The 22,275-nt window shown below is 43.1% G+C and overlaps 3 protein-coding genes across 4 annotated transcripts; 1 reads left to right on the top strand and 2 right to left on the bottom strand.

Moving 5' to 3' along the window:
- Window positions 1-621: 621 nt before the first annotated feature.
- Window positions 622-8,890, bottom strand: tspan3a (tetraspanin 3a). Its single transcript, XM_012833633.3, has 7 exons — window positions 8,706-8,890; window positions 4,707-4,898; window positions 4,252-4,326; window positions 3,982-4,083; window positions 3,678-3,830; window positions 3,440-3,523; window positions 622-1,866 (listed from the first exon to the last, which is right to left on the bottom strand). Exons 1-7 carry the CDS (start codon window positions 8,766-8,768, stop codon window positions 1,774-1,776), a joined length of 762 nt encoding a protein of 253 aa, XP_012689087.1. The 5' UTR covers window positions 8,769-8,890; the 3' UTR covers window positions 622-1,773.
- si:dkey-24l11.2 (uncharacterized protein LOC100034462 homolog) lies at window positions 8,220-21,121 on the top strand. 2 transcript variants are annotated; one of them, XM_031564453.2, is made up of 12 exons: window positions 8,220-8,299; window positions 14,938-15,633; window positions 16,252-16,311; window positions 16,702-16,754; window positions 17,133-17,277; window positions 17,538-17,956; window positions 18,722-18,950; window positions 19,482-19,599; window positions 19,807-19,924; window positions 20,121-20,232; window positions 20,719-20,831; window positions 20,928-21,121. In XM_031564453.2, the coding sequence occupies exons 2-12, from the start codon at window positions 14,950-14,952 to the stop codon at window positions 20,992-20,994; spliced, it is 2,118 nt and encodes a 705-aa protein (XP_031420313.1). In that variant the 5' UTR covers window positions 8,220-8,299; window positions 14,938-14,949; the 3' UTR covers window positions 20,995-21,121. The 2 variants fall into 2 exon arrangements, with proteins under 2 accessions (XP_031420313.1, XP_012689094.2); XM_012833640.3 differs by lacking the exon at window positions 8,220-8,299 and adding an exon at window positions 10,922-11,080.
- On the bottom strand, window positions 8,957-10,798 carry ch25hl1.2 (cholesterol 25-hydroxylase like 1, tandem duplicate 2). Its single transcript, XM_012833560.3, has one exon. The coding sequence runs from the start codon at window positions 10,519-10,521 to the stop codon at window positions 9,721-9,723; it is 801 nt and encodes a 266-aa protein (XP_012689014.2). The 5' UTR covers window positions 10,522-10,798; the 3' UTR covers window positions 8,957-9,720.
- Window positions 21,122-22,275: the final 1,154 nt, after the last annotated feature.

The following is a 22,275-nucleotide window of genomic DNA, read 5'->3' as shown; positions in this document are numbered from 1 at the left end:
AGATCTATGGTGGAGGTAGCCAAAAACTGACTTTCTGAGACTAAACCAAACAGATTTTTTTCTTCAGGTGCTCTTAGCCAAAAGGCAGAGAAGCGATGTACCATATCATTTAACAGGTCAAGTCATTGGTACAAGTGAGGTCGGATGGGTGACAGCTGCATATGTGCAGGAGGTTCCCTCCCCTAAACCACTCCTCCAGCGGCATGAAAGAAACAGCACCCTCACACACAGATTCCCCTCAGGCTAACTTAACATGAGGCAGCCTGGGAAAGCACTGAACTTTAACCCTTATCCATTCTGACACACTGAACAAGTGTGTTTGGTCTTGCATATGAACAAAGACCCCCTGGCACAATAAGGCTTTCAGCCAATGCTCTTTGTTTGACTTGGGGGGTGAATCTTAAAAGACAAGACCAGAGTCATGTGTTTCTATGCTGGGGATACTGTGAGACCATGATCAAGTGATCAGAGAGGGGGATGGTTTGAGAACAGACTGCCATACTAAAAATACCAGCACATGAACAGCTGATGTCGATTCTTGGGTCCCTTCAGCCTCCCTCTACTTTTTTCTTTTTTTTTTTTTTACACCTTGAAACACAAAATACAAGAGGCCATCTGGAATTGGATTTTACAAGTTTTATTTTAGTAAGTCTTTTCCCCCCTTAATCTATTCATCTTAAGTTGAACGTTCATGTTCTACGAAGCTACATTTCTTTTTCTCAAAAAAAAAAAAATCAACTTTAAAATCTACACCTTAGCAGTATACTCAACTCCACACAAGAAGCAAGGGAGGACAACAAAAAGAGAGAACAGTAACAAAATGTAACATTTTTAGTACATAATATGTAGTGCATGTAGAATATTCCCAAAGATGCCCGTCTGAATCAAAAGAGAAGCGATCTCCCCCAAATTGCTTCTCAGTTCTGTTGTTCGTTTAACATTTGTTTTGTTGAAAGACATATCAGTTTCCAAACTGAACAAGATTATGAATACAGTATGAACACATTTTAGATGACTTTCATGGACCCAAAGCACTCCTACAGCAGCACTCCTGAACAGAAAGATGCTGGTGATGAGGTTGTGCTGGGTAGAATGAAGGACAAGCACGTTTATTTTTGTAATGACGCACACACACTCGCAAGGATGTTAGATCTGAGTGATTGTGTGAGAAAAAAAAAGAGAAAGGGAGAGCAAGACGAGGGGAATCCCTGCCTTGACTATTTACATGAAGTCATTTTTAAATATTTATAAAATATTCCAAAAGCCGTACACATAGTGCAAACTGACGCATGAGGAAAGCAGAAATTCCACATTTAGTTCCCTCCAGCGCTGCCTTCCTTCACAAGAGAAGACTGATGCTCTCTCATCACCCCACCCCCCCCCCCACCCCCCACCCCCATCATAAAAATAATCTAAATTAAAGTAGTCAGTGTCAATGCCTCGTCTCAAAAACAGAAAGGGGGGGGGGGGTGTTGACTGCCATTTTTGAATTTGGCTTGTAGCATTTGAGGAGAACAAATAAAAGTAGTGAGTATAAAACATCATCTTACATACAGCATGTAAATAAATAGTATAGTCACTAGGTCACCCGTCACCAGTGTATAGAGTGAGCATCTCAGTGAAAGGTGGGTTTACTGCCAACAGCAGAGGAAAGCGAAACTGACGGCTAGAAGCCTCACTGACCCTCACAGGCACAATCTTAAACCTTAGGGGTATATGTGTGTATGTGTGCCTGTGAAAGTGTGTGTGTGTGTGTGTATATAAATGTCAGCTCTATGCATATGTTCCTCCAGTGACGAGCAGCTCGTAAGCAGGGTCTCTGCTCCTGCGGCACAGCACCACGCAGGCACACAGCATCCCCAGCATCTGGAGGAGGAGAGAGAGAGAGAACAGGGGACAGGGCAACACAGAAACAACAGAGAACAGAGAAAGACAGACCGTTAGAAAACTGCATGGAAGAGTAAGGCAAAACAAGGCAGAGAGAACATGTCAACTATTTAGCTCAGAATCAGGATCACTAATTGTAGTCACCCATATAATAAAGACAGATGAATCACTGGCATAGTCAGAGCACAGTGATGTACACACACACACGAGCCAGAGGAGAAAGCCTGGCCCGCTTCAATTCTGTTTGTTGTGATCTCAGGGATTGGTGGAGGGAGGGGGGGGCACACTGATAAAGACTGCACGCACCCACACAATCAGCAAGAACAAAGGGAAACCTCCTCTGCAAAAAGCCTCTAGAATTACTGCAGGTCAGGCAGCTACAATCACCACTCGCCTGTGCTGTGTGGAAAAAGCACTCCTCACAGAAATGCTGCAGCAAATCCACATACAATACAGACAGTCTATGCTGACAGCTCTAGAACCTGCTGTATCAGGAAGCAAGTGCCAGAATTAGGGATGACTTACAAACCTACAGTAAACTAAAATGACTGCCAATAGTAGTAGTACTAAATGCTGATGCACTGTTGAGAGGGTGTAAGCAATCGAAATGGGAGTTGGAGGGTCCAGTGTGCAGCCCTGCTTAAGAAGTGGAGACTTAATACCGAGCTGTGAGCGCATTCCTGTGAGTCGCCCGAATTAAATCCTCTCCTTGTGTGTGGGCTGCAGTCTCTGCCTGCTCAGCCATTTCAAGCTAGCAAGCCTTCATTTCAGCTCCAAAAACACAACTCCCGCTGCTCCCAGACTCTGCTCTGCTCAGTAACAACGATACCAATAACAACAACAATGTCCTCTTATCACAGCTTCCTTTCTCTTAAGTAAACAACTAACACAAGGAATCGTGATGACAAATCCCTCTATCCAAGGAGCCATCTCTGGGAAATACTGACTAACTGAAAGGGCTCGCCAGCTTATTTGGCATAAAAAATTAACAAATGCGAGTAGTGAACTGAACCCACAACCTGGCATGTTGCGCATTCCCTCTAAACTCAAAGCCAGGGGAGCAGCGGACATGTGTGTCAGCTTGGGCTAACTGTGACACTGGGAGGCTTTTTGATCTGTGTTTGTTTTACTGTTTGCCAGCAGGGCCTGAGATGCCCTGTGAGTCAGGGGTTCTTTCCCTCCCTGCTGGGGCAGGAAGTGGCAGCTCCTCATGACTGTTCTCATCTGACTGACTGAAGACACAGAGCCCTGACACAATGAGGTCAGTGCGGAGAGCGTCCCTCCCCTCTCCCTTCTCTCTGACTGCTGCTGCTGCTTCTGGGAGCCCCTAAACCTCTTACACACCAGAGAGAAGGCAGGAAAGATCAAGTGTCAAGCACGCACGCGCACACACACACACAGACAGACAGACAGTCACACACACACGATAACAGGAAGTGACAGCTTGAGTTCAGGTCTTCCTGGTTTGCCCGAGAAAAAGGGAAAGAAAACGTGTTCAGGAAAAGTTTAATTGTTTTTAACCTCCTGTTTCCATGGAGGAGGAATCAGTTACCTGGATGGCAGCAAACGTCAGAGCAGCCCAGATGACGTACATCATGATCTCCTTTAACTTCTTCACAACGAGTGCTTCACAGCCCTAGAGATGAAAGAAGAGGGTGTGGCAGATTGGATTAAGGAAGAAATGAGGGTAAAAAGCAGGTGGCTATTCCGGCTTTTCCATCAGAATGAAGAGGTGTGCAAATGTGTGTGTGTATGTGTGTGTTACTTCACATTAGTAACTCACTGCTCACCTCAGGGTACAAGTCTCCAGGACGCAGCATGGAGCCGGTGCAGTTGTTCACGTTGGGTTTGCAACAGCTGAGTGGCACACTGTTGTTGCGCGACTCGTTGAACCAGCGTGTGTACCTCCAGTCCGAGTAGTCGTGAATTCCGCAGCAGTGAAGCTGGAGGCATTTTCAGAAACCAGTTCTTTGTCACAATCAAAGAGCAGATTGCCTTGTTGACTTCATACTTTAGGTTAACAAGTACCTCCACTGTGGTCATAGATAAGCACCTGAAAACCAGCTAAACCCACTAATCAAAAGCCACACTCACCTGTCTTTGAACATAGTCGATAGCACGGCTTGGGGCATCAGTGTTCGTTCCATTGTATTCATTATAGACGGTTGTGATGGACCTATTCACCTCATCTTCTACCTGTAGATAAAACGATAAAGATCTATGAGCTCCACCTCAGTTTAAGCCATAGCAGACACGTGCCTTGGCAAGCTGATGCAGCAATGCGACAATGCCACCTCAAACCAAAGAAAGGTGTGGGAACTCAACCTTTGACAAACATTGAGACTATTCAGGATGGGGCCTCACCTTTGCTCTGTAGATGTATCCCAGCACAACCACCGCCACCTCAGTCACAAAAACCAGCAGCAGAATGATAACAAACTGGAAAGGAGGATGAAGACATTGTCAATGGTGAAAAGATTATAACCTTTAAATGAACTTTTGGTCAGTACAGACCCAATGTGAGCTTTACATACAGATGTAAACACATAGCTTACTGTACAGCCCACTGTTGTATTTTCAGTAACAAAGTGCACATGAAACATGCGGTTCTGGAAAAACTGAATTATTTAGCAAAGGTATGTGTGCGTAAAAAAAAAAAAAAACTGATAGAGAATACTAAAATCCAGCATCACTTGTAGGCTGGAGGAACATTAATCTTTCATCCTTGATGGGAGTCCTGTGTTCCAGAACACGGGGGTTGAGGCCAATTTAATGCTTTAATCTCTATAAGGTTCTGCTGTGATGCATGTCCCACTGACCGTGGCCAAACCACAGCGGCTCTCCCGGATGGTGGCGCAGCAGCCAATCAGACCGATGATGAACAGGAGTGCACCCACGGCAATGATGACCACGGCAGGGATGAGTGTGTACACATCCTCAAAGAAATGGTCGTAGTCGTCGTAGGTGATGAACACGTAGGCCCCCACATAGCAAAGGATGCCAGCCGCCGCCTACAGAAACAGACAGAGCAACCTGTGAGAACAGAATTTTGAGGCCTAAATGCTCCTGATGCCACAAAGGCATGATAATTACCTAGGGATGCACGATAATATCGGCACGACATCGGTATCTGCAGATAAAAGCTTCAAAACTTAATTATCGGCATCTGCAGATATGCACATTTCTGCCGATGTACCTGGCCGATAAAGTGACGTTCAAATTATGCGCACGTGAAGCAAATGTTTTGGTTACTATGAGCGCCAACAACGTAATTCAACACGTCGGCTGTGTGGCAGTACTTCACAGTATCAGAGGATGTTGACATGCTATTTGTCAGGAAACTTTTCAGGAGATGGAAGAGGAGACGACAGCTTGGCCGTAACGTAGGTTGCATGCATAGATGCAGACCACCCGCGTGCAACGCTTTGCAACATTACCTGTCGCGCGCTAATAGAAGTTAATAAGTTGCTAGTTAGCTAGACAACACTAGCTAGTTAGCTTGCATGCTACGTGACACCAGCGAAGTTGATGATCTCATTTGACGGGATGTGAAACGTTATGTCACTAGCCCACGCTATCTGTACATGGCTTACTTTTGCATATATGGAATTTATAAAGCTAACTTGGCAATAACCTTACATAGATTAGTCTAGAAATCCTAGAAGGGATGTTGTCGGTAGGAAAACTGTATGATCAGGGAAAGTGTATTAAAACCGGATGTCGTCACTTTAAGCCGGTCTCATGGACAAGGACCTTTGATTTATTCTGTAGGAACCATGCCGATGCCTGACTTTTAATATTGTGTGACGTTGTTGAAGTTCAACATTAATAGCGATTGAATTACCCTTGTGTCGTGTAATCGCTAGCGGTAAATAAACGTTAATAACTTGAATGACTGATTAAGGATATATGTTACACATCACAAACACATGTAATCGATGGGTTTTGGGGGAAATGAGGTAATTGGTTAGCTTAAATTGCAGTATCTTAGGCGAGCTAATTGACCTGGCTAGCTATAGCGGAATTAACAGTGCTAGCTTTGTGTTTGGTCATATAGCTTCGTAAAAGTTCGGTTAACAAGTCACTTGTGTGTTTAGTTGTATGACTTCGTAAAAGTTCGGTTAACAAGTCAATTGAGCATTAAGCCACCTGACTATAATGGGTCTATTCATATCAGCATGCTAACGTTAGACTTATTAGCAGCGAGGCTAGCTAGCTACTATGTGTTCCAATGGATTGTTGGTCTAAGCGTTAGCTTCAGTTAAGACCTACGTGTACCACATGAACAACTAAACGAGTCAATGTAGACATATAAAAAGTTGTGTAATTAGCTTTATTCACATAAGCCGTATAACTTCAAAAAAATAATAATAATTTAAAGAAAACCGATCGTTTGCATGCCAGGCGATCAACACAACTTCTCAACTAAAAAGTAAAGGTCCTTGTCCATTTCTGCTGAAAAGCTTTATCCAACCAGAGACCGGCTTAAAGTGACGACATCCGGTTTTAATACACTTTCCCTGATCATACAGTTTTCCTACCGACAGATGTTATTAAACTGTAAGTCAGTTAACCAACGTTAGCTTGCCAAGTTAGCCAAGTTGCATTTCCAGAGTGTAGTTGTTCAAGTTGGTACTGTTCAAGTATGAAAATTGTGACGTGAAAATATAAATAAATCTGCCATATTTGAAATCATTTCAATAGTTTCATGAGTGAATGTTTATTTCTAAAATGATACAAATCAAGTTTTTAATGTCCTGTATCTACAGCAATACCCTATCATAATAACAGATTAATTCTAGTACAGGAGAGACTTTTCAATAATTAAAAAGCAGAGGTGAATATATCGGTATCGGCATCCGGCCAAAATGAGCTTGTAAATATCGGCATATCGGATATCGGCTAAAATTCAATATCGTGCATCCCTAGAATTACCTTTTACCTGAAAAGTGTCTGATCACACAAAATACTTTGTTAATGGACTACCTGAAATACTAGAATAACTGGAATGGAACTACCAAGTTGATGTGTCCTTCATTTTAAATGCAGAAAAATGCTATAACAACTGATAAGGAAACCTGATGTTATCAAGAGTCAAGGAGAGATCTGGAACTCTCCCAAGGTGTTCCCACAATCATCTTCAACTTTTGTTTAAATATATGTTAGGATCTTTTGAACCTTGCCTGATTGGAATGTTTGTAATTGACTTCCTAGAAGATGGGGAAAAAAAGTAAAATGCCAAATGTGGTGGTTGAATAGTTACTAGTTAATCGTCTGGCAACTGCAGAGAAGCACTATCTAAGTCTCACTGAACACCACAGTCTTATTTTGTAGGGCATAACTACGTCTATCTCTCTTAATGCATACACGAGGACTGCCAGGCTGAATAAAAACGCATCGACCAACAACCACCAAGTCATGACAACAAACGCTCTATATGAAGGGAGGGGCAGAGGGGTGCTTTGAAAGCACTGCAGTGGCCTAGTTTTTTTTTTAAGTACTCAAAACGAAGAGGGATACCAGTGGTCATCGGAGGTGGTGGGAGGTGGCGGGCGTACAAAAACCCATCGTGGAACACCATTACAGCACAGCACACGCTGAACACATCCTCGTCGCTAGGATTTCTGGCGAATATGACCCATTGAAGAGTTCATTTCTCGAATTCAGTCGCTGTCACACTCGCTCTTTCTGTCACTGTGATCAAGTCAGTGAGTGTGAAATTCAGCATGAAGTGATCGGACATTTTGCATCCAGTGGAACTATTACAACAGCTAGTTCGATCGCAGAACAACCTGCAAGTCACAGCACCACTTAATCTGTCGTATGTAATCCCACCCCTTATTACATATACGATTTTACAGTTAAATTACACAGATACACAAAATAAGTCAAAATGTGGCCCAAACCACAGATAAATACTGCCAAGCTAGCCAATTCATTATCTTAAAAGCTACGCGGTGGTGGCGGTGATGCTGCTGCTGCGGGTGGCTCACCTATGCGGTAACATTAGTCTTCTACTACGGACAACTTAATCCTTCAGACACCGTACACACTTCCATGAAATTCTGAGTGATTTCAGACCTCTGAACAACTCGTTCTCTTGTCTATGTTACAAAACGTTTGGTATTAAGTTCCATCTGCTGACATTCACTTGCCGTTAGAGCTAGCTGATACACTACTGTCGAGACACAGCTTGTCCGCTGCAGACAGGAGGACTGCTAGCACTGCTAGCTAGCCCTCTTGATAACATTACCGGTGCCCGTCTCTGACATTACCAAAGGCACGAAGCTAACAGTAGCTATTGGACCCGTGGCTAAGAACATAGAACTGTAAACCATTCGGCCTCACATGGCACTACCTTAGATTAGAAAAACGAATTCCCAGCTGACTAAAAAAGGCAAAGGTTAACCAGGTAGGCTTGCTTTTCTATCAAGTTCACGTTATTGTTTACTCTGTGCTTTGTTAACATGACGATACGACAACATAACATTAACCATTGTTACTGGTGGCTAAAGGTTACGCTACAGAAAAAAATGGAAACACAATCTTATTGTTGATACAAATTGTATAAATATTTAAACGTATCTTAATCTATTAATTGACAAGATGAAAATTGAGTCAGCTAGCTAGCTAGGTAACGTATATTGAGGAGCGCTGCATCCTCGTTCGCTTGCTGGGTGGCTGGCAAGGAATCACCGATAACCAGACAATGTTTAAGTTAGCCCGTGATAAATAGGCTATTTGCTGCGTAGAGTAACGTTAGCTTAGCGTTTGACGCATCGTTATTCAGAAATGTAAAAATAAAACCTAAGACTTACCCAGAAAATAAGATTCAGAAAGACCAGGACGGTCTTTGAGGAAGTAATACCACACTGACCCATAGCGATATATTATATCCAAAGATGTTGCAGAAAAGATGTTCGTTGCTACTATGCTTGTAAAATGGCTGGCTGGCTGTTGTGTCCCATGCCACGACAGCCTCTACTCCACTCTGATCCAAACGCCGCTACTACCGGCTGAATCAGGACATGTGATGCGATGACCTCATAAGCCTACATGTTGACATTCCTGTGCCTGTGGATAATAGTGATGCACTTTTTGTTGCAAGGTCTTTGAAATCCATAAAGCCTGTGAGGGTCTATATACATATTATACAATTCTGATCAAAGGCACATTTTACAAATATTTTAATAAGCATTGACAGAGTCGATTGTGTAAAGAATTACATTGATAAATCTGATCATATCTACACGAATTACACATATGGTGTTAGTCGCTGCTGACATCTAGTGGCCAGTACCTCTTTCGAGAAAAAAGTCAATTCTTTGTACAGTATTTTACAGTTGCGTCATAAAACTCCAGACACAAATGGCTCGAAGTGACTATAGCCTGCCAGACAATGTTGTAAGCGAACAGTACAAAAGTGACTCTAATTGTCATATAATTAATACAGTTAACAACCAGTGGGCTCAAAATGGCAGTGGTCAATTATGGAAGCGACAATAAAAGGCAAGTCTGGCAGAGGATGCAAGAGATAGAATTCAGCCAACGCCAAGTACTTAGCTTTAAGGTAGCCTTATTTACATAATGTGCGACATAACTGAACACTGTATATATTATTGCAAATACATTAGGACAGCTACAAAAGCAACACATTTCCCCAAAAGATCCACTTGTAGCTATAACAGCATTTCATTTATGATGCATACATATCATTAAAACACCTGCAAAATGGGAATTTGTTACATTTGAATATAAACTCTGATTCTCTGAATATAACAATCACTTATAGTTATTGCAATCTTTTACTTCTTCTGATTAAGAGCAAGCTTTTTAAAAGCTAAAGTCAGCATGAGTTCCAAATATTTGATCCCAGTGGCTAAAGTGGGGTGCAAAGTTGGTGCTGGGTTTCTGATGGTGGACATCATGCTTGCTTGGTCCACCGTAGAACCCAAATGGAAAAAGACGCGATGTGGACCAGGGGAAGTCATAGCCACAATGGTCCTCCACTGAAACATACACAGGAACCACCATAAACACCCAAGTTGTGAGCAGGTGACATCTCAGCAGTACTGGATTCAGGGTGGTCCAGAGGCCTACAGTGACCAGCTCCCAACCTCCCAGGCACTGTGTAGCCAGGGCAAAGGGGGCCATGTAGTTGTGATGGATGGCATGGAAGGTGACATACAGCCAGCGGATCTTGTAGTGGAGTAAATGCCAAATAAAGTACTGAAAGTCAAAGAGTAGGAGGTTTCCAGTCACACCACCAGCAAGCTCCAACAAGGTGGGGGCCCGTTCAGGTATGGGAACGGGCGGTCGCCATGCCCACTGAGCCACAGATGCTGGGAAAACCAGGAGCAGGTGATTCCGTAGGGTGACCCCTGCACAGTGGAGCAGCATGGCAAGAGTGGGCCTTTTACCTGGCTGGATCTTGAAGCGCTGGACTGCCGGCCGCCTATCACCCATTATGTCACAGACTATATGATATGATAACACGGTCAGCACCACAGGGAAGAGAGGGGACCTCATGGTGTCAGAGTGATAGAGCCGCAAGTGGTCCCACAACTGCTGGAGAATAGAGTCCTCCTTGTCATAAACTGTTGATAATACCTCACAAAGAAAGCTTAAGTTCATTTTTGCAGAGTAGCGTAGTTTCCCTTACTTGTTATTTGGCTTTCCTCAGCTCGATCTGCGATCTTGAAGATGCACTAGCATCTGTCTGCTCTGATGCAATGCTATACTATATGTGTAATGAAATATTTACAACCCCTTCACGTCTCTTAATTATGGAACAGCAAACGACATACACGGGTAATACTTTAAAAGGAAAAAAAAACAAGCATTACCCAATTTCACCGTCAAATTATAGCAGGCAAATGTAGTTATCATTGCTGCAGACGCACTCACAGATTGTTGGATTTTTCTGCAAAAGACATACTCCTTAACAGCAGAGGGCGGAAAAGGACCGTGTGTTGGTGAACGTTTAAAAGACCATTGAGTTATGGGTCAAAGTGCATGGTATGTTGGAAGCATACACAAGAGGAACCTGAAGTTGTGACAGCTACGACGTGTTGTTTGTAAATAGTAATTTGTAAATGTGGAGACGAAAATTGTATGTCTTTGCAGCCGATAACTTGATTAATCACCCGTCTTCTTTTTCCGAACGAAAACGTCTTGTACGAAGAAAATCAAGGTAACATACTTAGAAGACTGTTCTGCTATTCCGTTGCTATCCACAACGAGTCTAGTTACCTTACATACTTGTTTATGGCTGAGTCTGGTTACGAATGTGTGAACGTTACATAAACCGAATATTATTTTTAGATTAGATATTGATACAGCCCATAGAGACAGAGCGAACACCAAAGGAGAAAACAATCAATCGCTCTCCATTGACTTTGTGTTGCATGAAAGCGCCTAGTCACTTTCGTCTGCTAGCACACAACTGAAAAAATGCCTTAAAGCTGCTGTGTGGTGGGATGCATTACCAACAGGGTAAAGAATATAGAACTACGTTTTTTAAAAGGTACCGAACCGAAAAACTGGGCCTGGGAGACAAAAGTGTATACTAGGCGTGAGGCATCTGCAGGAAGAAGAAGCTGGGGGATCCTGAGTCCTGACAGTATGTGTGCAGCAAGCAATTTGTCATTGATAGTTCACATATCCGAATGTCAGTTTTTGGCTACTATATTTCTTTGAAATTAATATAAAGTATTTTGACAGTATACAATTTGTGTTATAGTGGAATGTGGGTAAATCAGAAGGCTATACAGTAACACGTAGCCAACATTAGTTTTCTAACAGCTAGCTTGTCCCATCATCACTTTAGTTAAAGCAGCCATAAGTAGCTCTGTTCCAAAACTAGCAAGCTAACTACCTAAAAGGCATGCAAAAGCCTTGCAAACACCACCAACAGCCCAGTTGGCACTGATAAAAGCTTGCCAACACACTAACTGGTGTCTTTTGGCAGTATAGCTGGCAATGTCATGCAGTGTAAGCTTTTCTTCCATTTTTGCCAGGTGTTCCAGCCCGGAACACAGAACTGCATAGTGCATATCCTGGATGGCTATTGGGAAAGACACAGGTGTTCATCTGTCTTTCACATGACCATATGCCATCAAAATTAATTTGAGGATGGTACCAAAACTATTTGCTTATAGAACCATACCTCAAAAAGTGTCAGATGACTGCATAGTGTTGCTTTAATATCAAGCAACACTATTGCCTTTCAGCCCTTGGTTGCATAGATTGTTTCCCCCTCCAGTGGGCGTTGTTTTCAGACTCTGACGCATTTTTTATTGCCATTGTCTTTGGCAAGCTAGCAGGGAAGAATGTGTAGCTAGAGAGAGATCTCAGTTTTAATGCAGCTCCCATGCTCAATGTACTGTACCTCACGACCCCAGGAGTGCTACTTTATAGGCCACTGGGATCACACACAGAACATGGGAACAGGAGGAAGGTCTTATACTCAGACATAGCACTTACACTAACGCCAATATAAAGCAGGGCTGAACTAAGGCATTAACATGCTAATCGTAGACACAAGACACAACCCCCCAGGGCCTTAGAGCTGGTGGCAGCGGTACAGAGGGCCCACAAGTTGACAGCAATGATGTGGTGCAGAAGACCCCTGGGTTGTCAACGGTGCTGTGGAGGTCCGTCACCCGTTTTCTCTGATGGTAATGTGGAATGCTATAGCCGCAGCACCCAGACAGAGCATGGCTTTGGTCGCCAGCGAAATCTTCATCTCAGTCTCAATCTCCAGTGGACTCAGTCTTCTGCCAGGCCAGGCCCTCCAAGCGACAGCGGGTGTGCTCAATGGCCTGCTGCAGTTCCTGGATCTCTCCCTCCATTCCTCGGGGTGGCGCTCATCTCACTTCTGACACCAATGTGGAAAGCTAGGAAGAAGGCACAGCGAGACAGAGTTACGTTTTCATGCTGCCCCTGTGCCGCCTACACTGCAGAATCTCGGGAGTGCCACTTTATTGGCCAGTGGAGCACACACACAGAACAAGGAAACCGGAGGAAGGTCTTATAACACTTTCACTGATAATGGACTGATATGAGAACTTATAGTATTAATGCCTTACGTTCTGCCCTTCTTTAACACACACAGACGAAATAATATCAGCATTAAAAACAACTCACTACCAGTATTGGAACTACACTCTCATACTCATGTGCAGAAGTGGTGCTGCCCCTTGCATGCTACAGTATGTTTGTGAAAATAGAAAAATGCACTGATTCTGTTTATTAACCTGGGCTTAAAAACACAAGGAGAACCAAATAGGGCAAACATCATTGGTTAAATACAATGAGAAACAGGTGAAAACAAAGCAGACAATGACCAGGCTAATAAACCGAATCAGGAGAGTCAGAGACTCAAGGAACAGAAGCACATGGCTACGTAAACAAAACACATCACAAAACATCACCTTAATTAATATAGTTTGGTTCAAGGTACCATTTTGTGCATTTTCTAATTAAAGCTCATTCCGGTGGTATGATTGTTTTTATGGTAGACCTTGTCATACATGGGCAATATACACTTGAAATATCGGTGTGAAATATTTTTTTCCATGTCTAATGATTCATAAATCAGAAGTTCAGTATTTCTTTCAGACATACACTTAGTTGCCAAGAAAGTACAAAATGTAAAAGATCGGATGTGACTCAGTGTGAAGATATAGTGCTAAGTAAAGCCACAAAGTAAGCCACAATTTGGCAAATATGCAACTGTTAAAGACATCTAATATTGTAGAACAATCAAGCATAGTTCAAAAGTAATGGAACTACTATTACACTATTTTTTAGCAACACATTGTTTTGCAGGCCAGGACCCTTTCTGTAAAGCCTCCATATATCAGAAACCAAAGAAGATACAAGCCAAACATTTTGCACATTAGGTGTTGGACACAATGGCATAAAATATAAAGCAAATCCGAATTGCAGTCAGAAAAACTTTCCAAAATCTGTTGATTTGACATGGAATTACCCTAAAGCAGGCATTTTCTTGCAGTGATTAAGTATTTGGGTATTTAGACCATACTCACTATTGCTGATCCTGCACTGTTTAACAGCTTGTTTACAGTTTTGCTTAAAGGGATGTCACGTTTTTCTCGCATATACCCAAATCCTCTCAGCCTTGTGTACTTTCTCCAAACTGGGGCAATTTGTCCATGTGCATAACAAGCAAGTACTGTTAGGATGTTGTTGATTCTGGGTCACTTGAATGGTTCGTTAAAATGTACGGGTTAGGTTATCTCGTAGACATGACAGGAATTGCTTGTAGATTAGTCTCAGTCTGTGACGCTTGGTTTGGTTTGTGAAGAGAAGATTGTCTTGGGAGTTTGATGCCAGCCAGATGTGATGTGACATGACATGCTTTACAGATAAAACTCACGTCTAGTGTCATAATGACACTGAAGGCACACTGAAGTGAATGAAAATGTCTTTATTAAGTTGGATGTTGATTGAAATCCTTTTAATTTTGCCAGACTTGCAAGTGTGATGCACATTAACTTGTTTTCATACAAATCTGCAGGGGTTCAGCAACTCAGCGAGTCAGTCAGTAAATTAAATGAAAGGAAAAAAAATGTATGACACATTACAATCTCACTGGACCCCTAACCACCCCGTTTGGAAGTTTGACAACATGTACAAGTTCGGTTTTGTGCTTTCCCATTTTACTCATACCTCATCTTCCTGTGCATGTTCTAGCTTCTAAATGGTGACAACAAATAGCTCCATATTCATTCACCAGTTGTCTTTATTCATAAATCATATTGCTGCCATTTGGGTTGCTCTCTGATATTCGTCATTTTACACTTGCAATATAACAAAATAGTGGAAGACGTGATTCTAAGATTTTTTGGGGATTTCTCTGTGGCACGTAGAACATGACCTTAACAATCCTGTTAAAGTGACCCACATCCATGTAGTAGGCTAAAGAATATAATTTTAGTAATAGTTGATTGTATCCATTAGGTATTTGTATGGCAAAGTGTTTATTTCATCATATTGTGATGTTTTGTTTGCTTTTTTAAATAGGTATTTTCAGATATGAATGGCAAACAAGCAGCTGCACTTTCAACTCGGGCAGAAAAAGAGAACAGGGTGTTGAGGGGACCACCTCATGCTGTGCCCCAGACACAACGAGTGTGCCACTTCTACTCACAGGGCAGGCACTGTAATTTTGGCAAGAAGTGCCGTTTCCTGCATCAAAGAGGTGAGGAAGCCAAGCAGGCCCTGAGCACCCTGGAGAACAACCCCCTAAGTGGGGCAGACGGGGGGCAGGCGGAGGGCCAGGAGCCAGCATGTCCGTCGTCTGTGTCAGACACACGGGAGACGACCAGACAAAAGACCTGCCAGCCCTCACCTGCATCCAGGACCAGCCAGCCCAGAGAGCGTGCCAGTCGCCCATGCCGCTACTTCCTCTCTGGGTTCTGTGCCATGGAGGACAGGTGCCGCTTTGTGCACCCTCAGCAGTTCCCGCCCGTTGGAGACCGACCAGGTCCTACTGGGGCAAATGGTGCCAGGGCGAGGACTCCCGTTGCCAGGCCGCACCAGGTGCAGCAGGAGGTCAAGCTGAGCGAGCTAACTGAGGAGGTCACTAAGCAGCTACGTGCCACGGAAATTAACCAGCTGACCAAGCGGTTCCCTAAAGACAGGCTGATTGTACAAGAGCGAGAGGATGGCAAAGTCACATACTACCGGGTCACAGTGCAGCCCACTGATCCTGACTGGGTAAAGTTTATGCACAGTTGACATACCATTCTTGAGCTATATGCCCCATGTCTGTTAACCCGGTAATTCTTATTTGAATGCATGAGAATGACTGGTTGTCTGCAGGATTAAGGCAACCTGGACATTTCTATGGGTCTTAGGCTTAGGTAGCCAAGAGGTTAAGTGAACATTAGTCAGTGGATCACAATGTTCCAAACAGAGGTAACAAGGTCAAGGTCCAGCTACTTTCCTTCGCAACATTGAATAATGGCCATTACTAGGCTGAAATGCTCCAATTCTTTTCATTCATGTTTCAGTTTCTTTCTTTTGTTGCCCCATTTGTTTTTGATTGCCTGCTAGACTAATAGGATAATGTTTGTTTTCATTGGAGCTCTCGGCAGCAGTGATTAATATTTGTATTATTCTTCACAAAGTAACAATTAGTTGACATTTGTGATGATAATGTTTGTACATGCAGCAGAATTCATTTCTGATATTTCTTGGACAGTTAATTGGTCGTAATATTAGTTCAACAGTTCAGTTAGTTTGACAGTTCAAGTAAATGTTTTCTGCACATTATTGCCAGCACATACCTGTCTGTCAAAAAACACCTTTGTGTTCGTCTTCTTTTCTTTACAGCCTTTTGATTTGAAGGATTTGGATGTCATGGTTTGCTTTCCAGACAGTTATCCTCAAGAGGTATGCATACACCACATCACCGTCCTCCTAGTCTCACAGGGTCAGATGGGACTTTGTCCCTTTACTACAAGACCAGCTAACAGGAATAGCTACAGAATCTGCCACTGATAAAGCTATACCCAAAACAAGCTACACCTTCCTGTAAGACCTTTCCCCAACTACAAGCTACACCATTTGTGTTCTTCTGGTTGAATCTGTGCCACTACTTGTAGGTAAGTCTTTACAACTATTTGGCTGGTCCCTTTAGAATTTAAGCCAAATTACCCAGTTTTCTCCAGACATATATGATGCTGTACATTTGGCCCCTGGCACTACCATCCGGTTAATTAGTCACTGTAAATATAATGTGCTCACTGCTGCATTACATTCAGGCAGATTGTACTATTTTAGGTGTTCACAGTGGACATCCCAAAAGACCAAGACCTGCCTTCGGTAATGGGAAGGTAAGAGCATAAACTGAACACATTCTATCATGTTACACTAGGTCAACTTTCAAGGGTACGAGGTCCAATACTTGTATGACAGTGATAAGACTGAGAGTGCCAAACATGGCAAATAACATTAAAATGAAGACCTGTCCTAGAAAGCGCAGACTGATTTTACACTATGGTGCTATGTGCAGTTAGTTTAAATTGCATTGTAATCAGCCATTGCTGTCACCAGTAATTGTGTGTCCTTCATGTACATTGCTATGGAATTACAATATTAATATTATATTACAAATACTACAAAATAGTATTTTCACCTGTGTTGGCAATGGTTTTGAATTGTAAACATTTTGCCCACTGAGACGTTCTCCATGCTATTTATGATCTTGTCAGACACATTCAGCAGGCGTCCACGGAGTGGCTGCAAGCCAAGTATGCCACCAACCAGCTGATGGGCAAAGTGGAGCTGCTCTTCAGGCCCTTCCTGCGCTGGTTGGACCGCAGCATGGAGCGCCTCTTCACCGAGGGAGCCAGGAAGGTACGCCTGTACAGTTCATCCAGAGGTCAGCGTGAACTCTCTCTCTCTCTCTATCACGTAACACTGTCCTAGAGACGACCAGGTTTGTGTGCTTTCCCCTAGTCCCCCATCCCGCCTCCGCGACCTGACCGATAACCTCTTGTTGGTGTCACTCAGAGGACAGGGGCCACACGAGGGACACCTGTGAATCTGTGAGAGAGAGCAGCACATCTTTCATAGTTTGGACTCATCTGTTTTTTTTTTTTTTCTTTGCCCCACAGTTCAAGAAGGACATTGAGGCAGAGAGGGCTGGGATCCAGTTTGTGCCCTACCAGCAGCTACAGGCTGCAGTGTGCAAAGACTCCACTTCTGGCCTCTCCCCGGTTGCCTCTGATACCTCAGCTCCAGCTCCGGTACCCTCTGGGACTGCCAGCAGTCTGGAGGGTGGAGGAATTGAGCAGGAGAGGCAAGAGGAGGGCGAAGAGGCCCAGGCTGAATTAGAGAGCGATGTTGAGGGGGAAGATGAGGAGGAGGAGGAGGAGGAGGTAGAGGGGGAGGAGGGTGGCAGCCGAAGGGTGGAGAACATGAAGAGTGGCGAGCGGCGCAGGGGCACAGAGGTCAAACTGCTGGGCTTACAGCTTGGCGAGGGCACTGCAACCTTGGTGGCCAGACGGGTCACTGTGTCGCTGCAGTGCAGTAGGTGAGTTGGGTGTGGAGCACAGGTTGCAAAATCTCACAGAATCCCACACACACACACACACACACACACACACACACAGATGGAGTTATAGCTATTAGGATTGTGAGGGATTACGGTGAATGGGTTGAATGGGTTGTAGGCCAAACCTTAGATAATGTGATGCCATGTTATTCCGCTTGTCTGGGCTACTCGGACAGCTTAGCAGGAAATGGCCGCTATTGCCTGAAACTTCAGTAGAGCCACAAAGATTTGTTGACCCATTTATTTCCTTGGTTTGCAAAGTTCATGAGATTTTGTCCAATTCATGTTTTCACAATCAGCACACACTATGGTGGAAACCTACTCCTCTTTTCAGTGCTGAAAGACCCATTATTTAGAGTATGCAGCGATTTGAAATTCATGTAGGTCACACAGGACTTGGGCTTGGACCTTTGAGTACAGTATGCAATGTTGCAATGTTACACTGCCCAAGTTTTAAAAGTGTGATCTAGAACCTTTTGTTTGTCAACCACATAGTACCCCCCCCCCCCCCCCAAAAAAAGATACTTTTGCTACTAATTATTTGTACTAATTATCATTCCATTTCATCAGCAAATAGGTGTTTTTTGCAAGTAAGCTTGGGAGTTGTCAGGGAATATCACAGATTAGTAGTTGTGAGGGAAACTGGCTACTTTTGTTCCCTGCTAAAGTCCTTGCTGTGGAATAAATAGGAATTGTAAAGAAAACAGAAACCAATATGAGAAATCATTTTCTCCCCCTGTGCAGGTGTAAGGTGGCGTCGGACCTGACCGTGAATGGGGGGCTGGGGTGCACGGCTCAGTGTGAGAAGTGTGGCGCAGACATCAGCGCAGCCTTCCGCCCCGGCATGCTGCACCAGTACAGCGACGTGCTGGGATACCTGGACCTGAGTGGAGTGGTGCCCATGGACCTGGTGCTGCAGGAGTCTGAGCTGGTGGTGGGATGCTTAGGCTGCTCCCAGGAGGATGCACTGGAGGTGAGGGGGGGGGGGGGGGGGGGGGTTTGTGTTGCTCATCTCAATAAAGGTGTGAAGACAATATTATTCTCATTCTAGCATATGGACCTTTCCTTTATTCACAAATTTGCACTTGATCTGGATTTGCACCTCATCTGAATTTGCACCTCATCTGAATTTGCACCTGATCCGGATTTGCACCTGATCCGTAATTTCACCTGTTCTATGTGTGGCACCACTATCTTTCCTCTGTCCACTGCTTCTGATGATTCAGAGGGGATTGGTTGGTTGAATGATATGGCATGGTTGTTGTTTATCCCCCATAATATTAAAGTGCGTCTATAGAATATGTTCTACAGGAGGATTTTGTATGCAACTTCATCACCCCGCTAGTAGTTTACTAGGAAATTACGAAGTGATCAAGGCCTGTTTGTTTTCATGTGGTAACCTAAATAGTTTGTACTCATATGAATCCCATGACAGAAATGTCTGTCGCCACAGGGCCTTCAGTGGCAGTGGTCCTAATCTCTCTCTGTCGCTCTTTCCACACAGAACTTGGCATATGGGCAGAACAAGGAGACCAACTGCCAGCATTGTCACAGCAAACTCAGCATCTTTGTGGACAGCACCCGATTCCAGCTCATCCAGCCTCATTCTAGAAAGCAGACAGGCACGGGCAATCTTCACTAGAATACATCCATTCTTTGCACCACATTAGATGTATTCCTATAGTCAAACTATCTGAATTGTAGAGCAAAGTGACCTCAACAGTACCAACGTCAAGAGTACTCCTTCCAGGAACCACACACACACACACACACACACACACACACACACACACACTGTGTAAAAGGTTTACTGTGTCCTACCCCAACAGGGCATGGTGAGTCAACAACACATCCTCTCCGACATAGACACCCTGACATCCAGGGAGGGAAGCCCCTGCCAGACAAAGGGGCCTGCAGACACTACAAACAGAGTCATCGCTGGCTTAGGTAGGCAGCCCAAATCTGTGCAGCTAGATCATCTCAAGCACTGTGGTACACTCCACAGTGGTGGATCATTTTAAAAGGCAGCTGTACGTGCAAAAAAACAACAACATGGAAATGTCTTCAAGTCTACTCTGTAAAGGAATCTCCATGTCATGTTTTGAATGTTCTTTTCGTCCACCTCATCTATGGTGGCTTTCAGGTTCCCTTGCTGTGGTCGAGTCTACCCATGTGACGTGTGTCACGATGAGGATCAGGATCACCCCATGGAGCTGGCCACCAGGATGGTCTGCGGCCACTGTGCCAAAGAACAGGTGAGGCACCGGAGAAGACTCCTCTCTGAGCACCAGTATCTGAGCATCCGGTTGAATACTGGCGATTCATAATATGTGTACTCCTCTACCTTCAACGTCAACATTTAATGGTGTGGTAATGTTCTCTGTTGCCACTGTTAATGTTCCAGTTTGTCTAATGAATGGACGGAAAATGTGCTTGACCTGTGTGTGCATTGCAAAAGCACCTAATCCATGGCCTGAATGTTGTGTGTAGCTTCTGAGTGTGTGTGTGTGTGTGTGTGTGTGAGTGAGAGAAAGAAAGGGAACAGTTTTAATTCCGGTTGAAGGTCAGGTTAATTAAAGCCTTTCATTTAAAATTTTTTTTATCTCAGAGCAGAAAGCTTTATTTGCATATATTGTATTGCTGCCTTTGTGTTACAAAGACTAAATAACATTGTATTGGGAATTTGAAGATTTTACTGAAATAACATTGTATTCACTCTCTTTGTCTAACTTTGCTGGCAGCCCTTCAGTAATGGTAAGCCATGTGTAAACTGCGGCGGTATGATGACAAGGTCAGCTCACAGCATTCATTGGGAGGGAGGTCTAGGTTGCAGGAGCAAAGTCAAAATGAGCAGGTGTGTCACACACTGTCCTACATAAAAATATGGAACAGTCTAAAGCTTTTGAAAAACGACATAACGATGGCATTGCTTACTCTGTGTCCTTGACAGGAATGATCGGCATAAGTATGCAAACACAAATAAAACCATATCCAGGAAATCAACCAACAAGAACTGACATATTCAAGATTCAACATCAGCACTGGAGTCGATGGCTGGGTTTTATTTTGCACTGAACCATTATAAAAGACTATTTTTTTTTGACAATAAATCATAACTTCACCACTTGTGTGAAGACAATCAGACTTTGCATCTTCTTGTTGATGGAACCGAATATTACACAGCTGATTTTTGTTAATCAATAGAGCAATCACATTTAGCATTTTCTTGTGTCAATGAATCCTTAATTTATATTGTTAATATCTTTAATAGAATTTCATGTTTACTACATTCAGTGCAGCAGCGCTTAAACTGATTGGGGTGCAGTCATGATGGCTGCAAAGTGTAAGTCTGGAATTATGCATTGTTAGAGAGAGCTGAGGAAACAAGGGAGACTTGTTAGCAGAGCATGCAGCAACGCATTAAATGAATGCATGTCAGAAACAGCTGAACATTTGCATTATTGCACATTGTAAGGGCAAACACTGATAAACAAAGGTTGTAACTTGTCATGAAAAATAATCTTCCTTTTTACAAATATCATTTTGGAACTGATTTAAAATGCCTTGCACTGAGAAGGATGAAAATGACATAAATAAAGAGTTTTCTACTGGATTTAAAGTATTCAGTCATTCATTTAATGATATGTCAGTGACTGCACCAAATAAACAGCAATAAAGATTAAATAGGAAATAAAAAAGACTATTCACAGCAGAATAAGGACATATTTTTATCTTACAAAGGTCATCATCTAATACATGGTTATTCTTTACTTTGAGAATACTTATGACCTGTTAGATCTCAGTGGTATCATGATAATTACTACCCTGATATGGTTTCTTATAATCGGAAACGTTGTCCTGTCCTTTGACAGAACCATGACCCTACATAAAATATGCATCTCAGAGGTGTCCTGCTTGCATACACCAAACCTTCCAGTTTTAATCATAAATACATTCTGAAGGTTTTGACAAAGGGGTTTGATAATATACAGTTGATAATATTTTCAGATGTATGGAGTGAAGACATATCCAAATTTCCCTCTGTAAAAATATTTGACTCTAATATGTCAACAAACTGAAACAAGAATTTTGAACCTGGCTTTCTCCAGAGTTCAGATTTCTGTTCTGAAAATGTGCTTAATTTGCATATTTGAACATAAAAGTTCAGAAAACTTGTAATGTAAGTTATAATGCAAGTTATACACTGGGGAAATGGAAATCTCAGTGTGTGAAAAAGTACTGTGAAAAACTAAAACAATTAACAAAGGCAGAGGACGTTTGGGTAGTTTTGAAGTACC

The sequence above is a fragment of the Clupea harengus genome, chromosome 3, assembly GCF_900700415.2.
Source record: "Clupea harengus chromosome 3, Ch_v2.0.2, whole genome shotgun sequence".
In the NCBI taxonomy this organism is placed as follows: domain Eukaryota; kingdom Metazoa; phylum Chordata; class Actinopteri; order Clupeiformes; family Clupeidae; genus Clupea; species Clupea harengus.
The sequence above is the reverse complement of the archived record's forward strand: the minus strand, read 5'-3'. Positions and strand labels throughout refer to the sequence as shown.

Bases quoted from the DNA above. Each gene is read 5' to 3' on its own strand.
- tspan3a (XM_012833633.3), bottom strand. From the start codon at position 8,768: ATGGGTCAGTGTGGTATTACTTCCTCAAAGACCGTCCTGGTCTTTCTG. The intron at 4,327-4,706 runs GTCAGTGGGACA...CCTCCTTTCCAG, and splicing joins GCCGCTGTGGTTTGGCCACG to TTTGTTATCATTCTGCTGCT. The intron at 1,867-3,439 runs GTAACTGATTCC...CTCCTCCTCCAG, and splicing joins TGACGTTTGCTGCCATCCAG to ATGCTGGGGATGCTGTGTGC.
- ch25hl1.2 (XM_012833560.3), bottom strand. From the start codon at position 10,521: ATGAACTTAAGCTTTCTTTGTGAGGTATTATCAACAGTTTATGACAAG.
- si:dkey-24l11.2 (XM_031564453.2), top strand. From the start codon at position 14,950: ATGAATGGCAAACAAGCAGCTGCACTTTCAACTCGGGCAGAAAAAGAG. The intron at 15,634-16,251 runs GTAAAGTTTATG...TTTTCTTTACAG, and splicing joins AGCCCACTGATCCTGACTGG to CCTTTTGATTTGAAGGATTT. The intron at 18,951-19,481 runs GTGAGGGGGGGG...CTTTCCACACAG, and splicing joins CCCAGGAGGATGCACTGGAG to AACTTGGCATATGGGCAGAA.